The 27,640-nt window shown below is 44.4% G+C and overlaps 1 protein-coding gene across 2 annotated transcripts in view; it reads right to left on the reverse strand.

Moving 5' to 3' along the window:
* Positions 1-27,640, reverse strand: part of LOC131568843 (ceramide synthase 4-like) — a 45,135-nt gene that overhangs the window by 2,491 nt on the left and 15,004 nt on the right. For both annotated transcript variants that reach the window (XM_058820968.1, XM_058820969.1), the window contains exons 2-10: positions 21,244-21,417; positions 14,017-14,134; positions 11,520-11,638; positions 9,418-9,475; positions 6,937-6,987; positions 2,776-2,868; positions 2,028-2,156; positions 1,678-1,784; positions 1,193-1,349 (exon numbers count right to left, since the gene is read on the reverse strand). In XM_058820968.1, the coding sequence (XP_058676951.1) occupies positions 1,193-1,349; positions 1,678-1,784; positions 2,028-2,156; positions 2,776-2,868; positions 6,937-6,987; positions 9,418-9,475; positions 11,520-11,638; positions 14,017-14,134; positions 21,244-21,416 (1,005 nt within the window). In that variant the 5' untranslated portion in view covers position 21,417. The remainder of the gene's footprint in view (positions 1-1,192; positions 1,350-1,677; positions 1,785-2,027; positions 2,157-2,775; positions 2,869-6,936; positions 6,988-9,417; positions 9,476-11,519; positions 11,639-14,016; positions 14,135-21,243; positions 21,418-27,640) is intronic.

Here is a 27,640-nt window from a genome sequence, read left to right on the forward strand (position 1 = left end):
TGAAACAGATATGTTTAGGACAATTCTTTTTTGCTTTTTACTGCTCAGTACAGAAAGCTTTCAAATATATTTTTATATCAAATCTGGCATATCCATTTTAGATAAAATAGGAAAAATTCTGGACATGCTTCAGGATCTTCTTCCCTGATGGTTCTTTACTTTCAAATAAGACTATTTATTACCTCATCATTTTACACTACAGTAACGGCAGTGGTAATTCAGCCCACACAAAAACTAGGAAAACAATAAAAGGCAGTTGTATCTTCATTTCCAGCCCTGTTTCCTGATCTGCAAGTAATTTGCTCTGTGCTACCTTAAGGGAAGGCAGATAAAGAAATTGGGGACAATCAGGATAAAGAGGAGCCTTTAATGATTGCTCTCAGTTCCTGTAAGAGAATTCCAGTTGGATACTAATAAAACAAATCATCCTGGGCTCTGAGGTCACTTGTCACAAGGCACTGACTGCTCGCCTTTGGACTGCATCCTTGGCACGTGGCCAGCCATGGCTTTGATTTTGGGAACATGCTGAGCAGCACTTTGGTCTCACAGCAAATACTACAGGCCAGAAAGAGTGGGATGTGGGATGCATTCCATTTCAGTTTATACAGCTGGAGCTCAGAAACTCATCTCTGGTTGCTTTGTGCCTGTTGAGCAGCACTGCCAGGTGAAGTATGGAATGGATCATAATTTGGGCATGCCTGTTGCCTTCCACTGCTGGAAGAAGAGCCCAGGCAGCTAGTTTAGACAGAAATACCTACTGTGTGAAATTGCATTCAAAAATCCTGTACAATAAGGGAAACACTTTTACACTGACCTCACCAGTCATGACAATTTCCTCTTCCTTGATTTCTTAGTCTTGTTACAAATGCAAATCACACTGCACAAAGTGTTGGGATTTTTACCCAGATGTCACTGGCATTGTTCACAGACATCTCTCCTGGAGTCCAATCCATATTTTTGTTGAATATTTTTGAAGAAGTGGACCCAATATTGTAGTGATTCATAAAAAATTTTTTGGTCAACTTCCCCTAATACAACTGAGTTTCCTTCTACCTCACTGTTGGAAATACGCATATAGAATTTCAATAGAACAATAAGGAATCCACGCCAGATGGACCCCTGTATTCTCAAGCAGTCTAGGTGGACCCTCCCTCCCCATGTGATGCAAAGGACAGTGCAAGCTGATGCGTACCGTGCCCTGGAGGATGAACTTGTAGACCATGTGAATAATTAGGCAGGACCAGAAGACATGGAGCAGCTGCAGAATCATCAGGAGAACATTCACAAAGTAGTATCCAAAGAAGGGCTGGAATATCTCCATGGAGTAATAGTAGGTGTTATAAAGCACTCTGCAAAACAGAGGGGATTGCAGTGGAGGGAAAGCATGTGGTTAACAGGGCCACAATTAAGCCCCAGAAATTTGTAGTCACAGAGGAAGTTTCAGATCAGCCTTTCCATCTTTACCTATCCCAGCTCTCAGTTCCCCACCTGAGGTACACGGGATGGAGCCAGGCTCCAGGACTGCTCCATGAACCCAAAGAGCAGCCTTTTTACCCCAGGGCAGGTGCAAAGGGGCAAACCCATGCTCCAGGACTAACACCAAAGGCTGCAGCCCCAGATAATCCTGCTGTCTCTCAGGAGGCAGCTCCTCCCTGTCCCCTCACTGAGCAGACTCACGTGTAGGGGTAAATGACCAGGCGGCTGATCAGGAAGACAGCTGAGAAGATCATAAAGAGGCTGTCACAAGTTCTTTTCCACTTCATGTAATTGAATATCTTAGTTGGCTGGAAGGAGAAAGAACAATTAAACAGCAGCCAAGACAGCATTTGCACACACTCCAGGGGGTTAATGAGACATGTGTGACACAATCTGCATGCAGGTAACCACAGCTCTCAGCTGGGCACCCTTGGCTGAGTCAGCAGAGCAGCAGAGGATCTGAGGAACACCCCAGTGCTTGGCCTGTGTTAGACAGAAGGGCATTCTGTGACTGAAGAGCACCATTGCTGATGAGGCTCTGCGTGGCTCACCTCTAAGAAGCAATCAGAAGCATCATGAATCACCATCACCAGTGTCCCAATGCGGATGTAGTTGGCACAGTATGAAAAACTGATCAGGAAGATGGTTGCAGCATGATGGACTATCTGCTCCTTGAAATCCTGATGAGAAGGGGAACAGCAGAGAATAAAACACATAATGTACCTCCTGCCCCAGTCTAAACGTGGTTCCTGCAGGTAGCAACGATATCTCTCTACCTAGTGACTAGGAAACCTCCCTCTACAAAGTCTTACCCACATTATTATTTTACCAAATGTATTCTAAAAATGTAGGCAACCAAGAGACCCAGGAATGAAGAGCTTGTGGTGTAAACTGAGGATCTCACAACAAAGAACACTCTTTCCCTCCACCAGCCATGGCCTGATGCTGCACCCTGTCTGTTGGGACACTGGCACCAGGAACACAAGCAGCTTTACTGGCAGAGAACCACCTCTTTGCCCGTCTCTGTGATCAGTGCAGCCTAGAAGAGTTACAAAAGAGCAATTTTTATATTTGGATTTTAAGTTTGGATTGAGAACTCTGCAGTACTTTGCACCTTTCTATATCAGGGCTAGTGTTCTCCACTTCCAATGAGTGGTAATGAAAATGCCTGTGAATGAGCAAGGAGAGACTGCCACAAAACCTTGACTATCACTATACACACACTCTTTGAGATCACTCTCCTAAGTATTCAGCTTGAGTCCTGGTTGTACTTGATTCTCCCCTGAGACTGCCACTCACCTTCCTCTTCACGTCAAAGGGCAAGGTGAACACCAGTGACCAGTAGAAGGAGAGCTCCAGCATGTAGTACCAGAACAGGGAGGGCTGGAGAGGCTGGGAGAGAGGGACAGACATTAGTGCAAGGGCTGGAAGTGAAAACTCCTTCCAAGGCAAAAGGCAAATGTAGTGGGTTGATGCTGACTGGATGCCAGGCAGCCACCAAAGCCACTCTGTCACTCCCCTGCACAGTTGGACAGAGGAGAGAAAATATGACAAAAGGTTCATGAGTTGAGATAAGGACCAGGACAGATTGCTCATCAAATATAGTCATGGACAAAGCAGACTCTAATTAGAGATATGAATTAAGTTAATTGCTAACAAAATCAGAGCATGATCATGAGAAGTGAGATAAACCCTTAGAAACACCTTTCCCCCTGCCCCTCCCTCCTTCCCAGCTCCACCTCAAACCCCAGTTATGCAAGGACATGGGAATGGGGGTTATGATCAGTTCATCACCCATGGCTTCTCCTGCTGCTCAGCGAGAGGAATGCTTTCCCTGCTGCTCTGTGGGGTCCCTCCCATGGGAAACAACTCTTCGTTAACCTCTCCAGTGTGAGTCCATCCCACAGGCAACAGCTCTCTGTGAACTGGCACAACATAAGCTCATCCCACAGAGAACAGTCCTTCCCAAACTGCTGCGGCGTGGGTCACCCTTCTATGGGGTGCAGTCCCTCAAGGACAGGCTGCTGCAGCACAGGGGCAGGGCTCCTCTCCCCACGGGCCTCCCACGGGGCCACAGCCTCCTCAGGCATCCCCCTGCTCGGGTGTGGGCTCCTCTTCCACAGGCTGTGGGGGATCTCTGCATCCCCATGGATCCCCACGGGCTGAGGGTGGATTCTCTGTGATCCCCCAGGATCTCTGCATCCCCATGGATCCCCAGGGGCTGAGGGGGGATCTCTGCATCCCCATGGATCCCCAGGGGCTGAGGGTGGATTCTCTGTGTCCCCCCGGGATCTCTGCATCCCCATGGATCCCCAGGGGCTGAGGGTGGATTCTCTGTGTCCCCCTGGGATCTCTGCATCCCCATGGATCCCCAGGGGCTGAGGGTGGATTCTCTGTGTCCCCCTGGGATCTCTGCATCCCCATGGATCCCCACGGGCTGAGGGTGGATTCTCTGTGTCCCCCCAGGATCTCTGCATCCCCATGGATCCCCAGGGGCTGCAGGGGCACAGCTGCTTCACCCTGGTCCTCAGCACAGCCTGCAGAGGAGCCTCAGCTCTGGTGCCTGGAGCACCTCCTATCCCTCCTTGTCCACTGACCTTGGTGTCTGCAGAGCTGTTCCTCTCCCATTTCTCAGCCTGCTCTTCTTTGGCTGCAAGTACAACTGTGCAATAACTTTTTCTTTTTAAATCTGTTATCACAGAGGTGTTACCACTATTTGTAATTGGCCCAGCCTTGGCCCGTGGCACATTCAACTTGGAGCCACCAGGGATTGGCTCTGCTGGACACGGAGGAGGATTCTGGCAACTTCTCACAAAAGCCACCTCTGTAGCCCCCTGCTACCAAAAACAGGCACCGAAAACCCAATATTACAACCAAATCAACAACGCAGGCTCCCGCAGCTACAGGGGGAATTAGTTCAACTGAACAACACACTTGCTTACTAAATGTCATATGTGCCAAGATTAAATCAAACAGCAGGGGAAATTCAACTTTACCACACCATGTCAAACATTTAGGGAACCACCATGAAGACCGTGAATATTTTTAGGATTTCTTCAACATTATTCAGATTCCTGAGCAGACAGTACAGAGTTGTTTTTAAAACTACATAAACCAATTCATTATGGTGGAGAAGGAGTAGCTGAATAAACCATTCCCTTTTTAGGCTTGAAGATGCTTCAGATACCCTGCACTCTGTCAAAAATTTTCCAGTTTAATCAAACTAATGGGGGGAAAATCCAACCCCAGCAGGAAATGTAATTCACATTCTTTTGGGTAAATTATCTGAGCTTTTACAGCTGGGAAACAGAAAGCTTAGACCCACTCAGCAAGATTTTGTTACTTAACAAGCAATTTTTGCTGTTGTTGCATTGTATGACCTCCTTAAACCTGAATCTATTTGATTAATAATTACTATGACTAAAGTGGTTTTGCAACCATTTTCAAAGGAGAATGAAGTATCGTGCTCCCTAATACCAACTGGTTATTTACGGCCTTCATAAATTCTAGTTTGTTTTCCTTTGCAGCACCAGCAACTGGCCACAAGAGGAAGCACAGCTGGATGCCCTGGGGCTTCCAGGGAGGATATGTACATCTCCCGAGCTGGTATGTGCTGGTCACACTCCAGGTTATCCAAACAGGAGCTCTGGATCAGAAGCTATTTTTTCCCCCAGACATCAGACTGTTGGGGAGAACTGGTGTTTCTTTTGTCATTGTCTGTAGCACACGGCATGGTCTGTTTAGTAGAAATTGTAATTAATGTATTTGTTGTTCCTGCTAATACACAGGTTTGTCCTTGACTTGCTTTTTGCCAGTGGGACATGACCAACCCTGGTTTTGGTCTTTTCTGGTTGTTACAAATGTTGGAAAATGAGTGTGCACTGGATTTACATGGAAAGGTTTTGCTAGAGGGGTGAGGGCAGGGGTGGCTTCTGTGACAAGTCAGAAGCTGCCCCCTGTCCAACAGAGCCAGCTCCAGACACCTCCAAGATGGATCTGCCACTGGCTCCATGAATGATAGTGCCAGCAGCTCAAGGACGATGCATTTAAGAATGGGAAAAACTGCTGGGCAAGAGTGGTGTGGAGAGAGGAGTGAGAATATGAGATACAGCTCTGTAGAGCCTCAGGTCAGTGCAGGAGGAGGAGGAGGAGGAGGTCCTGGTGCTGCAGCAGAGACTCCTCAGCAGGCCATGGTGATACAGGCTGTGCCCTGCAGCCCATGGAGGGAGCAGAAATCCACCTGCAGTCCCTGGAGGAGCCCTGACTAGAGCAGGGGGACGTGGCCTAAGGAAGCTCTGAGCCTGTGCAGACCCTGTGCTGGGACAGGCTCCTGGCAGCACCTGTGGACCTGTGCTGGACCCAGGATGGAGCAGTCCATTCCTAGTGGAGTGCATCCTGTGGGAAGGACCCACAGTGGAGAGGTTCATGGAGAGCTGTCTCCCACCGGAGAACCCCGCTCCAGAACAGGAGGAAGGAGCAGCAGAGACAAGATGTGATGGACTGACCACAACCCCCATTCCACATCTCACTGCACCACTGCAGGGGAGGAGGTGCAGAATGTGGGGGTGAAGTTAAGCCCAGGAAGAAGGGAAGGGTGCAGGAAGGTGCTTTTAAGATTTGGGTTTATTTCTTATTAAACTACTCTTATTTCACTAACAGTAAATTAAAATAATTTTTCCCCAAGTCAAGCCTGTTTTACCTTTGATGGCAACTGGATATGCTCTCTCCCTGTCCTTATCTCAACCCATGAGCCTTTTCTATATTTTCTCTCCCCTTTCCATTTGAGGAGGGGAGAGAAAAATGGGCTCGGTGGGCACACTGTGGCCAGCCAGGGTCAGTCCATCACAGTGTGCCCTTATGGAGGCTCCCATTGTTTGGACAAGACATGGATCACAAGTGTACAGAGCAGGAGACTGAGGGAGCCAAGTGATCCTTGCAGTCTTACATTCCTATTCAAGCCCCACTTGTTTGTATGGTTTAATTTTTACACAGAACTACAGACTTGCCTCTAAAATTTTTGTGTTCAAGCAATACTGGATTGTTCAGAGACTCATCCTCCAAGGCACTGCCTCACTCTTCAGTCATTGGTCCCATTACATTTCCTGGGCCTCATGCTGTTAGAATTGGGCATTACTTTTCTCTTTATGGGTTTGCAACCTCCATATACAGTCAAGGGGTCTTGCTCTAGCTTTGACTGTCAGACAAAACCCCTGGAACAAAAGTCTTCATTTTCTCTTGGTAGTGACAAAGTGCTCTGCCAATTCATCTTCTCTTGCATTAGATGAGACCAGGTACAAAGATGTTCTCTCCAGATGAGGGTCTGACTTTGAATTCTTAGGTCTTCTGTGTCTGAATTTAATTCAGTGTCCTCTTTTTGTCACTATTATAATTTGATTTTCAAAAAATACAGAGACACAATACAAGACTGATAACAGCAATTCTCCTTCTTGTGTGACTCACCTGTTGTGGATATCCTGTCCAGCACTCTCTATGGTCCCAAAGCCAAGGCTTCTGCAATAAAAATGCAACACGTATGTGAGAATATCAGAGGAGTTCTTTACTTATCAGTTGTCTAATTCCTTTAGTTTGTTACTACTATAGACTTTGCTGTCTTTTATTACAGGCAGAGCTGGTCTCACTGTCTGGAATCCAATTGCCAAGAGATTTCCACTACAAGGACTGGCATCTGCTTGTGACATTTCCAAATTGTGGCTATTTGCCTGAAATCTCACACACTATTTAACTGTTCCAAATAAAATAGCTCAGAGAAGACTTCTTCCAACTTTTTACCATCTTCTACAAGCTTGAGGTGGTGGTGATGTTCTGAACATTTAAAAATAATCTTACAAGTATTTCATTAGGAATACCTGTGATTTAGACAATAACACTTAAATGTGGATAGAAGGTTGAAAACTGGTGTGTCAAGTATGTGTTTTTTTCCTTTAACAGTGAAGGTTATGCTGCAGTTTGTTAAGTAACGAACCTCTGAAAAGATCCTGCTCTGTTCAATATAAAATTGGTAGTTTGGAACTTGGCAGTTTTGAAACCTTTATAGAAACATGGCAACTGCAGTGCCCAAGAGTCCTCCCTGCATGGAGCTGTGTCCAGGCTGGGTCAGAGCTCACAGAACACAGCAATGCCTCACACCTATGGGGGTAACTTTCTTTAAGTTCTACAGGGTTCCAGGTATCAGAGCTCAGGCAAGAAGGCAGCATTGCTTCTTCCCACTGAGCACTGCTGGTGTGTGGGAGATACAGAGGCAAAGAGGAGGCAGCGGTTTTAGGTGCAGGGGTAATTTGGAACAGACACGGTTCCTGCTGACTGGGAGTGAGGTTGGGAATAGAATTTACAGCAAATACATGTGCAGAAGCAGGAGAGATGTGTGATATAGAACCAGAAAGCACAAAGCAAAAACTACCAAACAACTATGGCATACTGTTTACCTAAGCTAGAAAGGAACTCCAGATCCCTGAATTTCATAATTCCTCTATTCTCAGCAAATATAGCTGATTTCTAGTGGCCTGCTGGAAGATAACTTTCCTTTGTTACAGGCTGTTTCACTGACTTACATGCAGAGGTTTTTGCTGCCAGTCTAAAACTACTAATGCAGAATTTAAACATTTGTTTTTTTCCTAAAGAAAGAAGTGAGTTTCACAAAAACAAACACACATTTAAAAGCTACCCAGGTTACAAAATAAACCTGTGAAAGTCAGAAAATTTCACAAGTATATTATATATATTTATATATATATATATATATATATATATTTCACAGGTATATATATAACTTGTCATGTTAATTCTTTGTCCTTCTTTTTAAAGTAGTCATTTTAGTACAATTTAGGTAACAGAATAATATATTTTCTACAGGATCTAGAGGCACTATCTGTAGGATGGATGTCTCCCTTTTTTGTGAAAATTGTAAGATGTGTGTTGAATAAAGACATGGGTCACAAAAAGTGAAAATGGTATTTCATCCATATAATGGACAGACAACATGCTGAAGAATATGATTTTGTCCCTTCTTGCCATAGGGCTCTTGTATAATGCTAAGTAGATCATGCAGACCAAATTTCAGTAGCTGGTCTCAAGGAACAGTCTTCTGCTTTGATGTACAGATCCACAGAACACTGCAGATACCTTCACTCCTCACCTAGCTCATCCTCTATTCCTCATACTTTTGAGTACCTTAAAATCTGACTTAAAAGTCTGTGTAACTTAGAAGTCCTTCAGGTGCTACAATGAGAGGTTACAAGGAGAGTTTGTGCCTGTTGCCTTGGGATGTGCACATTTTACATCGCTTAACTCATCAAACTGTACCAGAAGACTTTTGCAAATCTCACCCAGGGAACCAGGCACAGCGAAAGAGTCAGGGGAGCCTTGAAAACAGAGGCAGCAAATGGCCACTGCCCCAGTCCCAGCTCAGTGACCACAGCTCAGGGACAAGAGCACACCCACGGCTCCTGTCACCACTTCTGCCTGATGAGGCAGTACAAATTGTATGAAGAGAACTCACAACCAATCACATCCTGGGTAAGGAAAACAAAATTAGCAGATACAATTATTAAATTGCAGTCCATGCTCCAAAGGAAGCCAAATTTATTTGCCTTAAAGAGGTATTAGGTACAACACACAAACAGGCCCTGCAGCTTCCAGCTTAGGTAAGTGTTCTATCTCCTACCCTACAGAAATTTACTTTTATACAATCTCAACTGCTTTCTGCTTTGCCAGAAGAAGAGGAAACATCTTGGTTCTGGAGTCCTTAAAATAGGCATGGCCCAGTATGTCTGCAGCCTCCTAAGTGTGCTATGCAGGGGATACACACCAACCTGTATGGAAAACCTCTAGAAGAAGATCTGAAAAGGCATTTTTGACAACAAACTCTGCCATTCCTGCAGGCATTGGCTGGGGAGAACAGCAGGTGACTGTGTGTGTACTCACATCATACAGCACAGTGAGTCCAGTGAAGAAAGAAATGATGTAAAATGTAAATCTCCAGCTACAAACAAACAAAAAAAAGGGCATTAGAATCCCATTCATTAACCCCTGAGCTGCAAGTCTGTGTATCCTCACACTAATTAAAAGAATTATAAACACTAATAAGGCAAAGACATGTTAGTATGTTCAAGGTTTGACCAAAACAGGACCAGCTCTTTGCATTTTACCAGCACATTTCACAGACTTCACAAAGAGCAATTCCTTTGCTGTAGAGATGGCAGAGGACACAAGAATCTTGCTGACTAAAATTCTGAGGAGAATAATCCCAAAGCTTCCCAGCAGTAGCAGATGCATTTCCAAAAGTGAAACAATGCCAATCTCTCTCCTAGGCCTTTGGAGATCCAGACCGCTAAATTTGTTATCATGTACAGTAACTAATTACTGTCATGTTTGGCCCAGTGAGGAGCCAGAAATGACTTTCCAACATTAAACCCACACAGAAATACAACAAACTGTTTGCCCAGTTCAGTGGACAGAGGCAGGTCACCCGAATATTCACACACATAGTAAGGAATGGAGGAATTTCAGCCCAACTGAATAAACAAGTTATTAATAAATGAACCAAAGGAAATATGAAAAGGAGTAAAACTGTCTAAACTAGTCCTTTAATTTCCAAAAATCTCCATAACAATTCAGACATAACTGCATTTTGAGAGACTCCACCTGTCAATGAAAGCCCCAGGAATTCCAAGATAAAAATAAACTGTAAAGCTGCTGTGTCACATCAGAGAGACATTCTGTCTACAGACTGCACATGGCAACAGAGGGCCAGGGGAAGGACTCTATCCTCAGAGGGCTGAGGCAGAAAAGGATTTACGGTTTCCTACTTACTGTTACTATTTACTACAAGTGCAGGGAGAGCTGATATTTCATCCAGATGGAGGGAGAATAAACATTGTTTATAAATAAACAACTCCTTATTCCCTGTTTCTGTAAATATTTGTAACTATATGGAATATTAGAAATAAATAATACACATCCTTTTCTTTTTGAATTAGGGTTTTTATGCAGGGGTTTCAAATTACAGGTGGAGTGTTAAATGGAGCACATGCTGATGAGCCCAAAGTTGATGCCTACCCAAAGGATACAGATACACACTTTTAGACAGATGAACTCCAGGTGTAGTACTATTTAGATAGATAGTACTCCAGGTATTTAATGATTTCTTTTGCTTATGTGGCTTTCCTGGGGGAGCCCAATTCCTTACACAAATAGCAGAGCAGCCCCTTGTAAATGAAGCGTTCCAACCAACCTGTGGAGAACCCTCCTCTTCTGTGGAAAGCTGAGCCAGGACTGGCATGCAAATCTGTCTGTCCTGAAATTTATTTTGTGCCTCCACATAACAAGGAGGATTTCCACACAGCTGTTTCCAAGGGAGTTTTTGCTCTTTGCTCACAAACTTGCACCCCAGTGGAAGGATGCTGGTTTGTGACTTCCAGGATGCTGAAGAAAAACGACAGCAGAATCCAATCCAGCCTGCTGCCCGTAGCTTTTGAAAGCAACAGTGTGCAAAATAGTTGCAGAAAAGGTGCAGCAGAAGGAATCTATGCAGAAAGGGAAACTATGGGGAAGGCAACAGAAAGGATGCCTTTATAATAGGAACTGAAGCAACAGCAAAGCACTAAGATGTAAACAGCAGAGAGTTTCAGTTTCAAATGTGTGTCAAAGCAGGATGCCAGTGTAACGAAGTCAGGAAAGGTCAGAAACAAGGGCCTGATAAGGAATAAAGGAACAACAGCAAAAGGAGATTTGGGATTGCAAATAAGGGGAAAAAGCAAGAAATGTTTCTGTAACAGAGAAGCAGCAGAGAGTAATAGCAGAGCCAGGTGGGTCAGGGAGACCCAAGATCTTTCTGTGGAGGGAGCTGGGATCTCTGCACAGGGATGGAGGGCACACAGGGAGCTGGGATCTCTCTGCACAGGGATGGAGGGCACACAGGGAGCTGGGATCTCTGCACAGGGATGGAGGGCAGGGGGAGGCAGTGAGCTGCCTGTGGAGCTCAGCTCCCATGAAAACCTGGGTTCATGGCTTGTGCTCCTGCTCACCAGGCCTCGCTGAACTTCTTGGACAGGCTGGGCCGGTCCACGTTCCTCCGGTGCCGGAACCACTTCTCCACCTTCCTCACTGGCAGGTCACATTGCTTGGCTAAACTGAGCAGCTCACCCTGGAAAAGAGGAGAGGCAGCAGGCTCAGATCCAGATTCAGAGGTCAGACAGGGCATTATCTCATCTGGCCCACCACAGAGCCCAGCTGGGGCCCCTGGCCAGCCTAAGTCTGTTCAAGCCAAGGCATCTTTCTGAAAGCTGTCCACTCCCAGTGTAAAGATCTTGGTTAGCAGAAAATCTTTCCATTCTCCTCTAATCAATTGGTTATAAATACTAATGTTGAAAGTTTTCATTTTTATGTTAACTTCCCCATTTTTAAACTGGTCTTGTCCCCTCACATGATTTTGTAGCCTAATCACTTCCTCACCCTGTCTTCAGGGATCAAATCCTTAAAATCGGTCACTCCAATAAAGATCACTGCAGCTTAAATCCTATTTTATGGTTCTGCACTGAACCTTGTCACACCTCTCAGCAATTCTGACACAGTATCACGGTGGATGTCATAAGCAGAGGCAACATCATTTTCCTACTGGATATTCTCCTCTTGCAGTAAACCTGTTAGGGGCAATTCTTCAATATATAACTCACAGAAATTCTGCAATTACCTTCCTTCTTGTCCTTAGGCTGTTAAGAGTTTGTCATGTTTTATATTCCTACTAGGAGGTGTCATCATGGATAACCTTATTTTTTAAGTAAAGCAATAGTTTTTCATGGAATGCATTTACCTGAATTAGTATCATGTGAGACTGGCCTACATACTTTAAGCATGCTGTACAAAAATAAGTTGATTACCAATTTTCAGATATGCTGCTTTCAAATGTGCTGTTTTATGAGCCCTTTTCTGGAGGTGGAGACAAATGGAGATGCTAATTTACATTCTCTAACTGCTCCATCATGTGGAATTCTCCCGAGAAACGGCTGCCAAGAACTGCAAAATCTCACATTGTACTGGACAAGTAAAAGCTGCCTCTGAGCAGTGGCGTGAGAGCTCCTGGGAGGGGAAGGGAGCAGCAGACTGGCTGAGGTGCACCCAGCGAGGGGAGAGAGCCGAGCAGCAGCTCCTGTTTCACCTCACACTGCTGTCGCATGGTGAGGGTCTGTGCCAGTGTCCCAGATCTGCTGGGGAAAAGCACCACTTAGTGCAACAGGGGTGCAGGAAGAGCCACAGGAAAAACCTGCTGGCAAAGCCAGGCCTTGAGTTAGATCTCTGACACAGCAGCAGTTACACTGAGAAATGTCTGGATTTTGGGGACAGAAAGGCAAGAGGAAGGTCAACCACTGATAAGTGTCCCTCAGAACACTCCTTCTCACTGCTGCAGAGATGGGCTGGCTGCACTACCCAGATCAATGCCTGCATTTTAATTTTAGCCTCTTCTCCTTTATTTCTAACTTGGTACTGCATATCCTGGGGCTCCTCATGCCCCACTGCAGCAAAACCATGCTGCAATAGCCTTGGTGAAGCAATGTGTATGGAGCAGGATTGTTCCTTGGGAATGGAACCCATGGTGAGCACCCTACTCACCCATCCTCTGTAAGAGTTCACAGCTGTTGCTTTGAGGCCAAGAGAAAGTCTATAAAAACAAGCTGAAATAAAATCAGATTGATTTCCCTACAACAGAGTTCACACTCAGGGACTTCCCTGACCAGGCTGAATTCTAATATTGCCTGAAAAATCATAATCCCGCTAGTGGTTTTTTCCATCAGCAGCAGCCATTATAACTCTGGGTCATCTTGTCAATTTCTTGAAAAACACTTTTCTTACCCCTCAGGGGAAAACTACCCACCAGTTGTGTTAGCAGGTTTCTGAAGCCCCTCCCAATCTCTGTGATGATGGCCAAGACTTTGGCTTCTTGCAAGGCCAATCTCAATCTCAGGGATTGTATGGCAACAGAACCCAGACCCAGTCTAGGACTGGGAGATCAAGCAAGACACGAGGGCTGAGCTGCAGGGATTGGCAATGTGGGAGCTCAAGGGAGCTGATTGTTTTCAGGATTTGCCAGTGGAAAAGAGGCCATCACAGAACGGCTGGGGCAGGAAGGGACCATGGAAATCATCTCATCCAATGGGCCCTGCTCAAATGGAGCTGCCTGCAGCCAGGTGTCAAGGACCATGTCCAGAGAGCTTTGAGTTTTCCCAAGGATATAAATTCCCCAGCCCCTGGGCACCCTGGCAGTGAGAAGGAGTCCTTGTTGCTCAGGCAGAGCCCCCAGTGCTGCAGCCTGTGCTGGGTGTGGGTGAGCAGGGACAGGAGCTGCCACTGCTCAGGGCTGATGGCATCAATGGCAGCAGGACCCTCCTGGAGCTAACCAGGGCCACAGTGCTCCCTTTCTCGAGCTTCCAGACAGGAACGACATTGCTAAACCTCAGGATTCCAAATGGGATTTTCTTTGGCTAAAGACACTAAATCTACAGGAAAGCAAAGGAAGAAGGGACTCACCTCTTTAGGGTTCTTGCAGCGTGTGCTATAGAATGTTTCCAGCACAGGGTTGGGCTGAGCTTTTGGTCTCTGCTTGTCTCTCACACCCAATTTGGCACTGAGGGGCAGGGCTATGGCTCTGCAAAAGGAAACATAAAGGGTCAGCCAAAAGTAGTACAGTGATTTCTGATTTTGCAGCACTGTTAAAACACGGTGCAGTAAATAACAGCTGCTTCCCACATGTGAATCTAAATATGAGTATTATGTTGAGCAGGTAAAATCACAAACTTACAGTAGAAACTGTTGGACTTGCACCCTACTGCTCTGAGCTCTGTGCTGTGATATTCAAAATTACATGAGGTTGGCAAATGCAGTATCCTGCTTTGTCAGCTTCTGAATCACCAGTCACGGGCCTCTGGCATCCTTGCAGCTGATGGGGAGTACCACACTGGTGATAAGGCCTAAATGTTGCTCCCTGCTTGATCTAGAGCATGGAGCATACATGGCATTCACCTGAACCGAGGCCTAGGCTCAGGACCAGGAGGGAGGCTCTGCCAGAGGTGTATTTTTAATGCAGAAGAAATGTCCTGCTGAAACAGAAAGCCATTTGGTCTTTCCTGGAGTAACTTACCCCCATGTTTCCTAATATAAATCAAACACAGTTACCAGCTGTGCATCTTCAGTCTTTCACAGTGAAGAAATAAAGAAATAAACAACAACAACAACAAAAAACCACAAACAACAAAACAAACAAAACCCTACATAAATAGAAAAAAGTTATCCAAGGAAAGCTGTTCAGAGAATTCCTGTGCTCAACAACTCAACTCCTCTACTACCAACACTCTTCTCTACCCCAGCATCAGAAAACATCCTCATTGAAGGTTAAGTGAGATCCTGCATAAATGCTGCAAAAAGAGGAAACTTGTCAAACAATTTTTTTAAATTTCCAAATAATCTGAATTTTACTTTAATTTCTCAAGAATTATCTGTTCTTATTAATTGGTGCCTTTTACACACTGCCCCTGGGGAAGGGTCTCTGTGTTACTGCAAACTGGGGCTGAAGCTGTTTGAGCTGACAGCCCCAAGCAGAGGCAGCGAGTGCTGAGCCCACACCTGCTCTGCCTGGTCACTCCTGATGCCCAGGCAGGTCCTCTGATCCATTCTCCCCAATGATTTGGACACAGAAGAAGATTTTTTTCCTTTCACTTTGGTTAAAAAAAGCTGCAAAAGCTATTTCACTGTTCAGGTGCTTAAAGGTGTTCTACTTCAAAATAGTATGGGATATATTTATGGTTGTGATGGTCTGGTGTGGTTACCTGTGGTTTCTGCTAGTAATAGAGCTTATATCTTTAGGGACCATTTCAGGTCTAGAATCCTCCAGATGGGTCTTTCAGAAGTTTTCTTTTCAAGAACTCATTTCTGAATTTATTTATCAAACATTAAAAAAAATTTATAAAAGACCCCCTACCTAAGGAATGCTGTAACTTCAGTTAAACCACAGGATGGGTACACATTTACTCACTCATATAACAGCTCTCACTTTTCTTTTGCACAGCCAACCCACCTGCCTGTGTATCAATTGTTCTTTGTCATTATCTTTGGGAAATTCCTTTGGCATTACTGGCTATAGGAACATTCAAAGATGTACCAAGGCCAACAGAAATTACATGTTTCTACCATAAAAGAAGGGTCAGGGCTAAGTGTGCTTGCTGGCAACAAGACACATAGTGATCACAAAAACATGGGGAAGCATTAACCAGTTTCAGTGAAATTTAGCAGCACTCAGGCACTGCTGCTGGGTGGCAAAGGAATATAATCATCACTGGGAATTCTGGGGTTTGGCTCTGACTGCTCTCAATAAACGTTTTAGGTACATCTAATGACTTTTTTTGGATATGAAGTGATTGGTTTAATAAGAGTGACACTGGACCAGCAGGTCCTGTGCTAAGAACAATAACACAGTATTTCAGCAGTATCCATAACTCCTCTGAAGTTGGGAAAACATCCACCTTAAGCTCTGCACTAAATCTTGGTTCTTACATTAAACATGGGCCTGATCTTTCTATTTCAAAGAACAGGCATCAACATAAGCACCTCTGAAGAGGAAGATGTAATAAATTATATTGTTGAAAACTGCCTTATTGCCACTTCTTCTCAGGCCATATTGGGAACTGCAATGTATGACAGTTTCCAGATACATTAAACAAAGAGAATGTCAGGTGTCAATGCAGCTTGCCAACAAATTTATTTTACTGAAAAGTATCCTGAAAATTTTCTTAATTTTGTTTAATCCCTGACTTCTCTGTATTTTCTGATGATTTCTTAAGGTTGTGGCATAAAATCTCTCTGTAACAGAAACAAGCCACTTGCAGTGGATGAAGTCAGGGTGTAACCAGTTACAATTACTTTGTTATTCAGGTTTTGAGTTTACCCATGATTTATGGAACCAATCCTACTTTTATGAACATCATTGGGAAAACAAGGCCTGAAATTCTTCCTAAGGGACATTTGCATGTGTTGGCTGTATGCTCTGACTCAGTTCTCAGTTCAGCCCTGTTCCAAGCACAGCCCTGAAAGGATGATGCTTGTACTGATTTCAACATCACAGATATGTCATCTCAGTGGCAGAGATGCCTCACCATGGCACTGTATCAGCTCTCTGCAGGACAAAAGGGTAAATCTGAGGACTAAACTGTCTCCTCTCAGAGTCAGACACAGCCAGGGAGATGATTCTCATCACCAGCCTGCTGCTCCATCAGTGAGCACATCTCACTCCATGTTTTACATGGCAGAGGTCTCACCAAGGCACTTTATTCAGTAATCACAGAACAAGCTGTCTTGTGCAAAACCTCCTGAAGTTGAAACTAAGTGGATTTATCATGAATGGGCTTAAACTCTCCCACCTTTCAAAAGTGGGCTCCACTCCTTCTGCAGAGGCTTTCAGAGCTAGTGTGAGGTAAAAGAAATATTTGACTTTGGAGGTGGGTTTTTAAAATATTATTTATAAGGGTGCCACTTGCAAATACCTTCAAGTACTAAGAAATGCAGAACCAGTGACAGCAGCAATCTGAACTTCTGTTCTTTGAACTGCACAGTCTCTTTTGGCCTCCTGCTTTCCTTTGGCAGAGGGCTATTGCTGTGCTCCTGGTGTAGTCTCTGCCTTCTCCTGCTCTCAGGAGAATGTTTCACACCAGTTAAACTGACTGCTCCATTTCATACAAGGCCTGGATTCACTACAGTGCTGCTGCTCAAACTGACTCAGGCCCATTTTCACTTCTTTTGCCGCATCCTTGCACCAAGCCCTGCCTGTAACACCTTAACAGGAAATTGTTTTCAAATCCTTCCTATTACTGATCAACAACAAAAGTCTCTATGCAAAATAAACTTTACAAAGATGCATTTCTAAATAAAATATTCAGAATTTGTGTCCTTTCCTTTTTCTGGTTTTGAGTTCAAGTATCTGTTCCAGGCTGATCAAGAGTGTCCATTTCTTTAAATGTACAACATATGGCTCACATCCTGGCACCACCCTCCCACAAAGAGACCGAGTATTTCTGACTAAAATCCTCTTCTAGTGAAATCTGGGACCTGTGTGGATTCAAATTCTCTGACAATTCCTTTCAATTGCTCAACACCCAAAAATTCCTGGACAAGCCCCAAGTCGGACAAATCAAAAATTGTATGTAAAGTCTGGTTTTCAATGGCTTTACTATTTCTCAAAGGACTTTAGTTACCACATTTTACTAACCATGCAGGCAAGAAACACTTTACAATATTCCTTCAATATCATAGCTTTCCAAGAACTTAATTTTTACAGAAATGGTCTTAAACATTACATAACTAGAAGAGTAGCCAACATCCTTGCAGGACTACGCCCAGGGAAAAGTTCTGCTAAGTAAAACCAAGCTCCAAGTTCTGGTTGCAGGACGTATCTCCTACTCAGAAGTGCAATCTGGAAACATTAAAGGAACAGGGGAGCTTCCCAAGTTCTAGGTCCTCTCTTTTCTTAGGACATCATTAACTGCTTCCCCCAGTTCCTGCCTCAGTACTGTGGCACAGCTCAGCACTGCAGCAGAAATGGGATTTCTACTCTCCAGCCCTGAATCCACCGTTTCCCACCTTCCTCAGCACAAACCAGCTCGCAGGGGAGTTGCTTCACAACCGTGAGCTGTTTCTTCTCCCCCAGGGCTGCACCCACAACCTCCTGAGCTCTGCCAGGCACACCCAGCTCCTCTTCCCAAGCCACCACCTCATCCCCAGCATCGCTGCCTCTGGGACGGACCTTGCTGGCTCAGTTTTCCTCAGTTCAGCCAGCTGGTGCAAAGGAGAGGGAAATCCATCCTTTCACAAGTTTAATGCCTAAAAAAAAGGATGAAACAATTGGTCCCAGCACAGTGGCTGATGTGGCCAATGATGGCACACTGCAGAAAATCCTCCAGACTTCCCCTGCCTCTAATTTTTTACCTGGAGTTCTGACAGTTAAATCACATGAATCACATTATAACATGTCTGAAATCCCAAAGCAGACACCACCAGGAACTATCTAGAGAGAGAAAAACTTGGCACCCAATGCAGAGTTGCAGGTAATAGCTGGTGGTGGCTGAAGGTAGAATAAATTGCCACAGGGCAAGCTACAGCCACTAACCCCAAACCTGTCTCTAGTTACAGTCACTCATTTCAATCTGCAGACTGGATGTCCAAAGATATACAGTCAGGGTTATCTACACAGAAAATGAGAAATAAACATTTCCTTCTGTAGTTCTCAAACTTGGTGTAAATTATTTTAAACAGGGCCAGTGCCACTGTTTAAAGATACAGATAAGGCAATGGAGAAACTGAGGGCTGGATTCACACCTCACCTTCCCAGGGGAAGATTTCTTCTCCAGGATGAACTGGATGTGAAACAGTAATGATTCAGAATGAGAAAAAGTCATGCTGAAATAAATTACTGCAGAGTTAGGACAAACAAGAATACAGCTCAGAACACCGGCTTGTAATTTGCATAGGTAAAATAGTGCTATGATTACAGGTTTCCTGGACCTGTAAAATGGGCTTGTGATGTTATCTTTTTCAAGGGTGTGACATGCAGCTTTAATTTAATGAAGTTTGTGAATCAAAACAGCTTTAAAATTAATGAGTAGGACCAGGCCTGTGGAAACACTCCCAGCTGAGGCAGCACTTGGATGGGAAAGAAAAAATCTTTTTACTTGGCCATCGGCATCTAAAAGCAGATGAAAAAGATATTTAGATTGACTGGGAGTGGTGTGGCAGGAGGTAGGCAAATAAAGGGACAGAGTGGCAGAAGCACAGAAGCAGAGATGCTGGAAGGGGCTCTGGAGATGGCCCAGCCCAGCTCTGCTGCTCCTGCAGCTGCCTGGGCTGTGTGTTGTGTTGTGGATCTCTGCCCGTGCAGACTCCTTCCCTCTCTGGGGAAGCTGTTCCAATGTTTGACCACTGTCACAGTAAGAACAGAGTTTCTGTGTGTGCAGATGGAGCATCCTGCATTTCTGCTTGTGCCCACTGCTTCACGTCCTGTCAGGAGCCACCACAGGGAAGAGCTGGGCTCCTCCATCCTGGCCATGTCTTGCATGGGGAGCCATAAACTGCCACCAGTGGCATTGGTGGCATTCCAATTTCCATTCCCCATTTCCAGCTCCGCACCAGAAGCACATCTGTGTCACCCACCAGCAGGAGCAGGAATCCAGCCAGGTCTCTGCACCAGCAGGAAAGAAATGTGAGTCACTTGTGTTTTAATGGCTACCTAGAGCACCTTGGTTTCCACAGGAATAGAGGTAACCAAGATGCCCTGTACCCAGGAAAGTGGAGGACAAAATCCATGGAATTTACACTGAACATATTGTTTACAAAGAAGATATTTTAATTCCAATCTTGTATCATCCTAAAATGATTATTTCAGTAATTATTCACACATTTAGTTTTAATAAAATACCCCAACTCACAGCCAGTATTTTTAGATAAAAGCATTCTTATAGGAGAGCTCTGAATCATTTCAACTTCTATACGTTTTTCCAAGCTACCCTTGTGTCACAGAGAATCTGCAGAAGAAACATCCTTCTAGTCTACAGAAAAGTCCATTTCCATTTTGTTGTGCACTCACTTTTCAAAAGAGAATGATAAAACGTTTTTTTAAATTGTCGTTTCCCCCTCTTTCTAAACTTAAAACCACTGAAGATTTCAAATTATTACCTCTTCAGAGAGCTACTAAGAATACTGTGTTTTGAATATACTGAAAACCACTTTAAAGTGTATTCAAAATCATGAAGGGGACTTGCTCTGCAGTCTTATCAACAGTTAATGCTGTAGTAAATCTGTTTTCCACCAGCAAATCATGTGTCACCAACCACATTAACTACTCACCAAACTGTATGAAGCAATGGCACCAGTTCAGGACTTTAATGATTAAGCTCAGAGTTAGTGACACCTGCAGGATTTCTTGCTATACTTGTGTCATAAGGCCCAAATTTTCTGTGCTGAAGTGTAATGTGAAAAACATTCAAATGGTTCTGGCCAGAAAGATTCTTGAGCCAGAGTAACTTCTTGTGCCAGCACTGGAGGATGATATCACAGAGTCTGCAAAAAGCAGCCCCACAAGCAGATTTGGTAGCAGAATGAGAGGAGCAGGAATCCTGGCAGCCCAGCACTGAAGGGTCTGTAGCAGCCTCAGGTCAGAGGCAGCAGCTGCAAACATCTGTCCGTGCAGAGGAGAGCAGTGCCCTGCAGCCCACGGGGTCAGTGCCACCCACCCTGCGCAGGCAGGGCTGAGGCCGGGGCACAGCAATCAGCCCAGCCTGATGCACCTTGCTCAGGTGTGTCTGGCAGTGCAATACTCCAGATCTCCATCACCCAGGATAAAGGAGACCTCACTGCATGATGGAGTGTTAACGTGATTTCTGCCACACTCAACCCAGAAACAGCAAGTAACATGCAACACACACAAACCAGCAAAACACACACATAAACCTGACCTACACTGATCTGTTTAATGTGTACAAAGTCACAGTGCTTGCAAATAGACCCTAAGGACAGGGTTTGTGCTCTACATTCAACACACTTCTTTAGCCAGTGCACAGGGCTGAAAGGAAGGGGCTGAAAAATGCCAGCACACTGTGACACGGAGTCTCTGGGGATCTCTTCGGTCATGCACTGGCACAGACAATAAAGCCAGCTTTTGGACCCAAACTGCTCCCATTGTACCTAAGAAACCACGAACAGTATTAAATAACTTACCTTTCAAAGGCACACCGAATGACTACCAAGATTAAAGCAAAAGGGATGCTGAGCAGGAGATCACGAGGCTGAGGGTAATGCGTGTCTTCAGACTCTTGCATGTCCTCCCAGGTGATTCCTGGGGGCAGCCAGAACTCGTGCTGCCACAGCCACTCATACAGAGAGCGAGCCATCCTGGAAGGAGGAGAGACCAGAACTGAGTGAGCCCTGCACACAGGAAACCTGTCAGCACAAGCCAAGCAAGGATTACACCCTTGCTGAGGTGGCATCTGGCTGTGGGACTGCCCAAAGAACTGATAACCTGTTCACAGATCCTGATTGTGTGCTTGGGAAATGCTGACTCCTGGCACCGAACCAAAACGGGTAAAATGGAGAAAAGTGCCTCAGAATTCAACAGAGTATTAGTGCCAAACTTCTCCGTTCGGGATTCCTCTCTACAGCTTGGTATTGTGGGGATGTGGGAAGTCTGCTCTACTTTTTATGTATGTATCCTTATTTTGCAGTTTTTGATGTTTTGCATTTATTTGATTCTATTTACAGATTGTAATTCCATTTTGTGTGTGTGTGTGTGTGTGTGCATTATTATTCTGAGACTTTGCCTTGTAAAAGAAAAGAAATCAACTTTTTGCTTTGAATTATTAAGGAAGGTACTTCAGGTAAGAATTTTTGTGCTAGGTGGATTTTGTGCTGTGTTCTTAATGTAATTTTAAAGACTATGCTTGAATGTAGAATCTACATACATGATCAGTGAATTTAGCAGCAAAATGGACAGCAGAATGTTGATGTGACAATTCAACACACAAACACTGTTTCTAGATAACTCTACCTCATACAGAAATATGAGCTGCACCACCCTCCAATACACATTGCTCATTCTTAGCTGGTAACAACCAACATCCTAAACACAAGCTCTGAAGTCAAACAAACTCTGTGTAAGCACAGAAGAAGGAAATGTGAATGAAATGCCCCTTGAGATAATCAGCACACTGCACAGGAAATGCCACCTTAGGTAACTAGGGAAAAAGCATACAATTTAAGTGTCTGGCCAAGTATTATAAAGCTTCTCTTCAAGCACAGTCCCAAGGCCTGGCCTATTTTCTGCAAGAACTGTCTATCAAATCAAAAATTAATCAGTCATTTTATTTTGAAGATATCTTCAATTCTGATGCAATTTCTCTGTTAAACTCATTCTACAATTTTGGTATCTGAGGGATATTTTCTGAATCACAGCCATGGAGTCATAGAATGGATTGGGTTAGATAGGACCTTGAATTTCATCCCACCCCTCCATGGCAGGGACACCTCCCACTGTCCCAGGCTGCTCCCAGCCCTGCCCAGCCTGACCTGGGCACTGCCAGGGATCCAGGGGCAGCCCCAGCTGCTCTGGGCACCCTGTGCCAGGGCCTGCCCACCCTGCCAGGGAAAATTCCTGCCCAATATCCCATCTAGACCTACTGTCTCTCAGTTTGAAGGCATTCCTCCATGTCCAATCCCTCCAAGCCCTTGTAAAAAGTATCTCTCCATCTTTCTTGTGGGCCCCCTTCAGGCACTGGAAGGAAATGTGACATCTTTCCTTGATTTGGACTTTACTATTCCCCTCAATGTTTCTTTTGATCTGACTACAACAGGGAAGGAGAGGATGCTATTTCTTCAGATTTGACTCATTTCTCCTGGCACATGCACATCCAATTTGGTTTGAGGACAAACCTGGTTAAAAATACATGCGTAATTGATAGTAAGTGGATGCAAACTTTCTAATCACTTATAGAAAAATATATATAATATATAGAATTTATATATCTTATATAGAAAGGAGGAAAACATTTCCCTTTTTCCCCAAAGAAAAAGGAAAACCATCTTATGAAAAATGCATTCTTCTCCTCCACTGTGCACTGCCTGATTTCAGCTTTTCATAGTAAAACCCCCAGCATAAAAATCTTCCTAAAAATCAAAAACCTGACATACTGAAGAACTGCAACCAAAAGAAGTGGACGTATGGCTTCACTAGCACTGAAAAGAACATCCAGGTTTTTACTAGAGTTCAGTTTGACAATAATCAACAGTATTTTCTTTCTGGTGTAGCTCCTGGGCCTCTTGAAACTGCAGTTTTGACACCACTTCCAGGCTGCTCTCCACTCCTTCTTCTAGCTCTTCTTCCAGACAATACCTGGACAAAAACTGCTGGCACATCTCCACTAAATGGAGATACAGAGGGTTTATAGAGCCTTCAAATCCTGTTTTAAGAGCCTGACAAGCAGGATGCAGCAGTTTTCTAATTGCCTGCCAAATCTCGAGTGTCTGCAGCTCTCAGGGCCTGTCCCCACCGAGGCTGTTTGGAGGTGGGAACATTTGCTACCAACCCTGTTCCTCTGGCAGGGCTGTGGATCCCTTGGGACAGCTTCCTTTGCCTTTAGTGCTCCAGCAAAAGCGCCTGGACCATGGGGGTTGGTGATGGCTCCTGGTGACAGAGCTGGCTGAAGCTCACATCCACACCTGCCACAAAAAGCTTTGCAGACTGCTCAGTACACATGCTACAGCTCCTCCGGGTGACACAGCCCTGTGCCATGGGACAGGGTGGCTCTGCTGAACCCCCAGGCCTTGGGAACCGTTTATTCAGGATGTCACCAAACTTCCTACAGACTGTGTGAACCCAGGTTTCTCCATAAGAGTTTGCATTTTTTAGAGAAAAATGTGTTTGTGTAGAAGCAAACTGTATATGGCCTTAGCCTGCGATGAATTCAACATCCTGTGACCACGGAGCATGGTGACACCACACCAAAACAATTTGTGCACTTCAGCACTGGACACCAGCCTGGAGAGCCAGATAACCAGTGAGGTGTCTGAATTGCAAAGAACTTTACAGGCATCGAACATACCAACCTCAAAATGTTGGTAAACTTTCTCAGCTGTTAAAAATCTGAGCTCCAGTTGGGAAAAGCATTAGGAATACCTAGGAGAACTCCAGGGGAAAATTATACTTCCTCCTTGGCCCAGCTCTTCAAAACCCATTTCTTCAGTAGGTTTTCCCACTGTGCAGACAGAAGGCATGCTGAGGAATGCTGCCTTCACAGCCAGCTTTGCAGCTACACATTCCCACATTCTCCCTCCAGAACTGTCTATATCTGGCAGCAACACAAAACCACAACTGGTAGAGAACAGCAGCTGAACTCTGTAGGAGAATATAAAATAGATGTCCAATTTGCTTAGGGGGGATATATAGATTCAGTGTGCTAAGGAAGCAAATAGCCAGTACCTAATTGACTCTCATGTGCAAAACACAGATAGGCAGGATCACCCTCATGGAATAGTTCTTCATCTTTGCTGCAGTCTTTACACATTGCAGAAAATACAGAGCAAAAAATACAAAAAACCAAAAATACAGAACAGGGTACTACATGAAGCAACACATATATCTTTTGCAATTTATACAGGTCAAATTCTCAAGTCAAGGCTGCTGGAAAGCTGAAGACAATGGTGTGTCTAAAAGGCCCTTTGAGCACCCACAGAAAAGTGTAAGTGGGCCCATTCTTTCTCAGTTCTTTACACTTCACACAGCACCTATCCTGCACTCACACTGCACCTATCCTGCAGTGTAGCTTTTGAACATGCAGAACCAAGCTCTTCAGCTCTGAACACAGGTCTGACAGAGAAGACACCCCCTCACACAGAGCTCAGCAAGAGCAGAGATAACAAACAGCACTGGGAAACACTGGACAGATCAACATAAGGACTTCACAAACAACCAACAAAATAGTAAATGCTGAAAGAACAGCTTTAGGTTGGTTGTAGAAAGGTACATGTAAGGATGAAATCAAAACCAGAGGAGTACCACAGCTACACCATTGGGTAAGGGAGGACAAGCCATCAGCACTTCCTGAGCCCATAGTGCACCAAGAGGAGACTGGAAAGGGGGAATTCACTGAGGTCCTTTGAGGTGACACAGCCAGAAGGTCTTGAAGCAGCTGGACTCTGCTGCCCAGTGGCCTCATCCACTGTATTTACTTTATTGAATCTTGCCTTTCCTGGTGTTGGATTGCTTTTTTGGTTTTTGTGAACATAGTGGTTTCATCTGAATCCTCAGCATTGCAAAGGTCTCTGCTGTTGGGCTGGCTGGGCTGCTCCCAGGAGAGCAGGAATTGCTGCATCTGCAGTGCCTGCAGCAGAGCAGCGCAGCAGGGCTCCCCCCCGAGCCACAGAACACCACTCACTGAGCCCTGCAGGGCCAAGCTTGTGCTTGGTTTCGCTTTTGAAGCAGAACTGCTTGAGAAGAAGCAGGACACCCAGCTAAGGAGGTTACTGCTCGTCTCACAGGTAAAATGGCTAAGCAGGTTTACCCAGGCAATGGTAACTGTTGCTTACATCTTCAAAGAGTTACTCTCTTGCTTCACTTACAGACTCCATTCCCAAGAAAAACATTAATATATAGGTACACAAATATTCATATAAATTTACATGTGTGACTATAGCAGATAAGGGTGGAGACGAAACAGAGAGAAACAGCTTACACATCTTGGAAAGAACTGGCTGCAGAGGCCTTTGAGTGCTCAATTACAGCAGGCGTGGGCCATTGTCTGCAGGTGGATTACACAGGTTTGTGGGTGAACCATGCCAAAGGTACAAACATCCCTGCAGTGGCTCTGGGCCAAGCCATTTAGGTCAGCCAAGTCTTATTAGTTTAATTGCAGCCCCACATGAATGGCCCGGCTGCCGGAGCAGCCCAGGGATTCCTGCAGAGCCTTCCTGGTAGGGCCAGTTTTCCCAGGATGCAAATATCCCCTGCAGCACAGCACTGCCACGGGGAAACCACCACTCAGTGGGGAGCACACCACCACAAGGATGCAGTTATGCTGCTTCTCGAGTCAAGCTGCTTTATTTTTCCATGGGGTTGAGGCTAAAGTAAACCAAAAAAGCCTCCTCAATCTTGATATGCTGGAGACCAAAATGGAGAGGCTTGTCCTATCTTCCCGAGAAACTGGGGTTGAGAAACAAAGTCCTCTGTATAGTTCTAAAGGTTCCTGTTATTTCAAACTGGAATTTGGAGCCATTGCGTTCCTGCGCTACTCTGGTCCATATTGCCTAAATTTGAGTTTCCATTGCCTATTATGCATTTGAACCTTTAACTCATTTTGCTAAGAAATCAATTAGCCAAGAACTCCATGAGTAAATTCTCTCCCGATAGCTTTTCTAGGCAGTTTCTTGTTTGATACTTCCCATAATCCTGATGTCTTCAACTAAAACTACTTGTTAGAGCAACCCAAGAGAAGATACTAGTTTAGACATGAAAATTACCATGTCTCTTTTAGGTGGAAATAAATAATTTTATCAAATAAAGCTCTGACTAACATAGCGCAGGCTATCTTTTGAACACCCAAATTATATTTAATATCTTAATCTCCATCTCCAAGGATTTTTCTTGTTTTAAACTTTCACACTAATGATCACAATACTGGTTTTATAGTATTATAGTTCTAGGATAATTTTTGCTTCTTTTTTTCTGGTAAAATCTTTTATACATTTCTTCTAATATATATCAAGACTTGGTAAAATTTATAGATAAAAAATCACTAAAGACTTTGTAAAATTTATGGATAAAAAATCTTTGCTCCAAAATTTTTAGTTACATGTAGCATTACTTTCAGCACACTGAGATGGAGATTAGTTAGTTAGAGTCACCTGCCTGAAGGGAATGCATTAAGCTTTTCAAATTTCACTTTAGTTTTGATATGTTCATTTCCATTTCCTCATCTCTGTTAGCCATCCTGGAGTCATATCTGCTTTCGGATATGGCCTTACTCAAAACAACACTTCCCCTGCCCGAGATCCCTTTTTTAAACTATGTTTCTCTTGGTTCTTCACCATTTAAAGGCTTTTCTTATAATGTAAATTTAACTATGGATGGACAGTGTCCAAAGGACTCAACTGAAATTTATCAATTAAGAAAAATGCCTAAGAAGGTCCTCCCATGGTAATGAAAAGATATTTAAACCTTTCCATATAGTTCCAGTCCATGAACTACTTATTGGCCTTAGTTCTCCAAGCATGTTTCCTCACCCTGTCAAAGTAATATTCCTATGGAACCCAGCACCCTCTACACCTCCATTTCTTTGAGCTTCTTTTGCAGATTTTTACAAGCCTGCTTGCTCTGGCCATAACTGATGCAGAATCTCCAACCACATGTACAGGTTTTGTCATTAATCTCTTTTTACCTACAGATAATTCTGCTTTATTTCTCTAGTTCCTCAGCCTTCTTATCTCTTTCTCTTGTGACTCTACACACCCTTTTCCCTAGAACTACAGCTTCTGTAGTTGTTTGTTTTTGAATCAAATAAGATGTTTCAACTGTGACCAGAAGAGAAACGAAACCACAACCTCCTCACCTTTGTAATCACCAACACTA

Source organism: Ammospiza caudacuta, chromosome 28, assembly GCF_027887145.1.
Source record: "Ammospiza caudacuta isolate bAmmCau1 chromosome 28, bAmmCau1.pri, whole genome shotgun sequence".
Classification (NCBI taxonomy): Eukaryota; Metazoa; Chordata; class Aves; order Passeriformes; family Passerellidae; genus Ammospiza; species Ammospiza caudacuta.